Below are 6,079 nucleotides of genomic sequence, written 5' to 3'. Positions count from 1 at the left end.
CCATAGGCGTAGCTACTATTATACCCCCCCCACACACACACCCGTAAAATCACCCGTTTGGACCGCCCCCCCACATTAAATGAGTAGGAAACTCCACCTAACGCTGTTTCGATTGCTTGTGAAAAAATCCATTCCACTTGATTCATAATAGAATAACCTCACCAATGAAATCCACTCCACGTTTTCCTGGTTACCATAGCGCTACAATACCATTACTATAGTAACGGAGCTAATGAAGCCAGTGGCTTTCTTCTAGCGAGCGTAAAACACCGCAAAGAGAACCGTCAGTGCTGGTCGAAGCTGGAGGAGGTAACGTCAGTGTCATCCCACAAAGTCCAACTCATGCTAAAGCCTTAACTGTTTTGTTACATGGCCCCAGGTGACTTTCAATTGATGTTAAATCAACTTAGAAAAGTTGGGAGGAAGCTACTGTTTACTTTTAGTTACAGTAGACTGGTATTATTTGGCTGACGACATGTTGTTTGCCTTTTCTGCTCCCTCCCCACACACAATGGACATGAGGAGATTTCTAACAAAGACACGGAGAGTAAGAGTTGTTTTCAGCATTAACCCATATTGTAATGAGGCCAGGTTAGCTTCTGTTAGCCTGCTAGCATCAGCCTCGCCTAGCCAGCGCACATAGCCACCTGCTCGTATTCTTATCAGCAAGAATAAAATGAATGTAATGGACTGTCAGGACACAGTGGTGCATTATATGAACAGGGAAACACTGATGTAGCAGATAAGGCAGTGCATCATTATAAACACATCCACAAGGTTTGTTCAGCAGTTTTATAAGCAAGTAAAAATGAAGAAATGCCTTTTTTTGTAAGTTAGTATTTTTAGTGTTTCAGTATTATCTGCATTAAGCAGAGTTTGGTTCATGGTCCAACAACTTTTTGAAACTCAGATAATGATGAGACGACTGTGTTAAATCAAAATATTTTAAAATCAATGAGTTTTTGTTGAGTCTTTCTCTGAAATAGTCATTGAATTAAGTGTTTACTTCTGTAGGTTAAATAGTTGTTTAACAACCTGTTAAAATCCACAGGAAATCACAACTACTTCATATTATTATATTATATTTCATAATATACTAATGTACTTTTTTTCACCACCCACCCACAGAAGGTGCCCCACATTTTTAATGCTTCCTACGCCACTGGTCTGCGCGCACACACACACACGGGGTCCCAGTGGGCTGCTTTATTGGTTTTGCAAGTCAGAGGCAAGTTAGCAGAGTTGTGATGCTGCCTGGGCGCCTCTAGGGCCGCACTGACAGAGGACAGGAGCACAGAGAGGTGGGAGCGCAGACACACACACACACAGAGCAGTCGTTGTGCGTAGAGGACCATGACACGCCGGAGTGGCCGGAGTTAGGAGCGAGGAGAAGGAGGAAGAAAAGGAGAACAAGCAGAACCTTCAACTCCTTCTGCGCAAAGCCACAGAACCCCGCGGCGGAAACATGCGATTTGACAGGAATTTGCGCGTCCGTGCTTCACTTGTGCCTTTGCTAACACCTTCAGGGAGTTCACATGTTCTTGCGCGTCGACAAGGAGGCAATGTTTAAGCGCAGACGGCCGACAGAGCCCCGCGGAGTTTAGATGTGTGTTTCGTAGCGTGTCAGATGAAAAAGGACAGTTTGTTGAATCAGGAGAAGCGGCGACAGGGAGCACCGCGAATGTAGCCTTCAGGGGGGGGACGAAAGCGAAACACTGTACCTGGCAGTGTCTTCCTGCGGTCATCCTCCTGTCTGTGTGTTCGCTCTCTCTCAGTGCTGTCTGGGTAACCTAAGAGGAGGAGGAAGATGCAGGTGAAGAAGCACCGGGACTCGGACCGGAGCAGCGGGGACATGCTGGAAGGAGACGGCCTCCGCAAAAACTCCTCATGCTTCTCAAATATCAAGATATTCTTGATATCGGAATGCGCCCTGATGTTGGCCCAGGGCACCGTCGGAGCATACCTGGTGAGTGCAACACAAGCTCATTTAGGACCCACACTGTTACTGTGGACTTGTGTTAAGTGCTCTGCATGCGGTGGATTAAAACATATGCAGCAGAGAAATGACAGCCTGCAGGACAGACTCCACGCTGCTGGCCCGGGTTTGTTATTATGTCAGGAAACGTCCAGCTGTTTGTCTGTCATTAAGTTTCATTTATGTGTCACAACTCAAACTGAGACATTAAAAACCAGCCATGAAGCAGTGGCAGGATGCAAAGCTTGGTTAAATTAATTGGCTTAAAATGTTTATCAGAGCAGTGATTGGCTGATTTGAACCTAAAATGTCATTCAAGGTCAAGAATCTCCCTCTCATCATTACTGATTTCTGTATTTGGTTTTCACACACTCTTTCGGTTTTATTATTACTCTCACTGATGACAAATCACACTGGTATTTAAGCTCTGTGTCTGTCAGATGCCATTTCAGTGATAACACAGAAGCATTTTGAAAGACAGACTTAATTTAGATTTTGTAGAACAAAGCTCCCTGAAGTGCTCCAAAATATTCCTCAAAGCATCCCAGAGGAGCTCCTCAGCCTCGGGCTACCGCTGTGAACATTTAGTTTTGACATTAGCAATGTTTATTTTCCATGAATCGCACTGATTCCTCTGCTCACGCCCCAATTATTAGACTAAACCCTAAATGCCATAACCATATTTGGAGTGGAACATCTTATCTTTCCTTTTAGTGGACCTGCTGAGCATCAAGCATCCTGCAGCTCAGAGCAGCGACAGAGCACAGTGGTGCCACTCTGAGTCAGTTATGATGGGAATAAGGATCTTCTTGCTCAGTTTGCATAGAACAGGCAGTTGTGTGTGTGTGTGTGTTTTTTTAATGACACATGAATGCTGCGCACCTGGTCAAACTGTAAGCGAATCATTAACCTGCAGCTTGAAGTGAGGTTCACAGTCATTTACTTAGACAAACACATGCAGCTTTTAAGCCTCCCTTTGTCCATCACACCTGCACAGTTTATTTACATGGGCAGGACATTAGGTACCTGGCTCAGCGACAGTCTGATGAACTGGTGTCCTGCATGAGCTACTGTGGTGGCTCTAATTGGATAAAAGTACTTAAGAGTGTTTGCCGCCAGAGACGGAGCAAACCTCAACTATCATGCCCCCCTTGTTGTCTGTGAGCTACTTACTGTTCAAGTCACGTAGGAACATGCAATAGGTGTACTCCCACTTTTCTGTGTTTTTTTTCTTGCTAGCTGGAGTAACTGTTATGTAGCCGCACCTGAGGTTTTAGGTTGTCTTAGTTGTAGTGACAGAGATGTCACTACAACTGCCAGATCCAACACCTCAGAGCTGCAAAGTGCTAACACTAAGAGCTAACACCTGAACTGTGTTTGTCTTAGCTTAACAAAGCTGTCAAACGGAGGTAGCACTGAATCATCAGAGACTTAGAGGAAAGCCTCCTTATTAAGTGTTCAATGTTTAGCTCAGGTTTATACAGATATTAATCAAAAACGTACACAGACAGCATTCAGAAGGTTGAAACAAGGCATCTGGAATTTTCTTAAAGACATTTCGCTGCTCCTCCAAACTTCCTAAAAATGGATAGAAGCAGTGGGAATGGATGTAAGAGAATGCAATGCAGCTTTCATCCATTCCCAGAAAGTTTCACTCAGAGTCACATGTGCCCAGGAAGAACAATGGGCTGTCAATGCAGGCCAACCCACCAAGGTCCTCTAAAACTTCAAGAAAACTACGGTCCAGTTGCTTTAGTTTAACCTTCAGAATGAAAATGACCTGGATGACTGAGAATCTTCATTCGACATATACACTTAGGTACCTTGTTAGCTATGGCACAGAGCCCTTTGTTGTTAAATAGTACCCAGGTGTCACCTGGGGGAGGTTTAAATCCTGAGACCGTGGGACACAAGCTCATTCAAACTCAGTCTGGAAAAGGGTGTCTGTTAGTTGGGCCTACTGTAAGGCTGGCTTCAGTGGGAATGGGTACAGTTGACATTCACTCTCATGTCCCGTGAGTATCATCTCCAGCACTAATCAGCAGTAAAATAAACATGACACCCAGGTGGAGTTTGCTTTTCTGTTGCACCTCCATTATGCTCACTCACAACTATGACATGGTGTTTTGCCTTCGTGGGCTGCTTTTGGAGGAACTATTCAACTGTTTTTGAAGAAAGGAGTTTAAACTTTAATTATGTGCTCAAAAATCAATTACTTATATGGAATAAACTGCATTCCTCCTTTATTCATCAATACAATCTTAAATATAGCATATCCCTACAGCTCTTCAGTCAACCTTTCTTAAGTTACACCTCATAAAATGGAGAGAAAATTATTCTAAATAGGCAAAGCTTCAGTTCTAAACAGATGCTGTAACATCACAAATTGCACCATTTCAGCACATTCTGTACTAAACCGTAATGTGCTGTAGTGAATGTCAGCAGTGAGAAGCCCTTCTTCTGCGTGCTGATAATACAGCTCCTGTCAGAGGGAGTTGGGATTCCTTGCGCTCAGGCTTGCTCCTCTGTTAGGTGATGGGATGTCACACTCAGCTCGACTGAGTTTGTTTTGTTGCCGTGCAACAGATTAAACAGTGTTCGCTGTGGATCTGGACAGCATGTGGCTGTGACCACTGACCACTCAGTTTTTCCCTATATAATTTATGCTGCTTTTAATCCTCCTGGAAAGCTGCCTGTTTAAGTCAGAGCTACAGAGCACCAACATGTTGTACCTACACATGAGAGCCCAAGTCATCCAGAGAGTTTCTGTCACCCACTCAGGCCTTGGATTGGATTGGGATAACGGCTTTATTCCCTCTGCGGTGTTAATGCCTGTGTAGAGCTAAAGCCGGCGTGTCAACAGGTTGTTTTCGAAGAGCAGGACAAGGCAATGATGTTGTGATCAGATCTCAGCCAGGGTGGAGCCAGCCAGGCATAAATGCAGCACATCCAGTGCGTTCACATTTGTAAGAAAGAGCCACCCAAGGGGCAGAGATGTCATGACTCATTCTAAAGTTTTCCATCCACTGAACTTCGCTGAAGGACTCAGCGGCACACACAGCTCCCAACAATCATCCACCCTGCGCCTTGATCTGTAGTGAAGGAGTCACTGCAGTTGTGTCCAGAGAGCAGCTGCAGGAGTGACTGGCTGTCACGCCTGACTTCTAAAAGTCACGGAAGACAACTTATTTTAAACTTGAATGAAAAAAGAAAATAGACAAGGGAGCACAGCAGAGCTCATAAATCACAGGTTACTGCATTGTCTTTGAATGTAACAGCCATTTATTGGCTTTTCAGAATGTTATTTGAACAAGTCATTTAGGTTTGCATTCCCCTTATGACATCATAGGGGGATAAGCCCCTCCCCTGTCTGGTTCAGAACTGTACAATTGGACTTCTGTGTTTTTGTTACCAGCCACATTGTTTTGGTTTTTGCTTCGGTATCCAAAGGCACCGCCCTCTTCCAGGAAAGGGCATTGGCAGCAGCAACTTATTTGCATTTGATGCTAAAGAAACAGGGCTCAGGCATGGTAGAACAGGCATGGTAGAATCAGTGTGTGGTAGTGTTTATCTTATGGGACCTTAAAAAACAACAAAGCACCCTATGCCTTCTCCTCATTCGCAATGAATAAACAAAGCCTGTCATGCCATACCACAGTGCACTGTCAGAGTACATGCTGGCCTTCTGTAATAAGAGGTGTGGTTCAGCTTTTCAGACAGCTGTGAATTTGGCATTGCAGCTGCAAGCTTAAAGGTGCAACATCAATCATCATCCTCTGAAAAGTCTGTCTCCAGAACATTCACACAGCAGAATCACTGCTGGCTTAAAAAAATGTTGTGTGCCACATAATGTCAAGTTACAATTCAAGTGTATTTGCATGACAAATAAGCATTTCTATTACATTTGACCATGAAGCGTATGAAGCTCACAAAGGTCATTTCTGCAATCAGACTACTTACAAACCCAACTAAATCGTCTTCCATATAATTTCTATACTCAAGAGGCATATGGGAAACCACAAGTTGTTGGCTGGTGCTGCAGTGATGCCTGTATTATGTTCAGAAAAGGATGTTTGTGTTGGTAGGAACCTTTTTTTAGAGCTC

General features: G+C 44.1%; 1 protein-coding gene across 2 annotated transcripts in view; it reads left to right on the top strand.

Moving 5' to 3' along the window:
• Positions 1-1,226: 1,226 nt before the first annotated feature.
• Positions 1,227-6,079, top strand: part of slco3a1a (solute carrier organic anion transporter family member 3A1a) — a 29,464-nt gene continuing 24,611 nt past the window's right edge. For both annotated transcript variants that reach the window (XM_028431879.1, XM_028431878.1), the window contains exon 1: positions 1,227-1,966. In XM_028431879.1, the coding sequence (XP_028287680.1) occupies positions 1,808-1,966 (159 nt within the window). In that variant the 5' untranslated portion in view covers positions 1,227-1,807. The remainder of the gene's footprint in view (positions 1,967-6,079) is intronic.

The sequence above is a fragment of the Parambassis ranga genome, chromosome 19, assembly GCF_900634625.1.
Source record: "Parambassis ranga chromosome 19, fParRan2.1, whole genome shotgun sequence".
Classification (NCBI taxonomy): Eukaryota; Metazoa; Chordata; class Actinopteri; family Ambassidae; genus Parambassis; species Parambassis ranga.
Note: the sequence above shows the minus strand (reverse complement) of the source record. Positions and strands in the feature narration are given on the sequence as shown.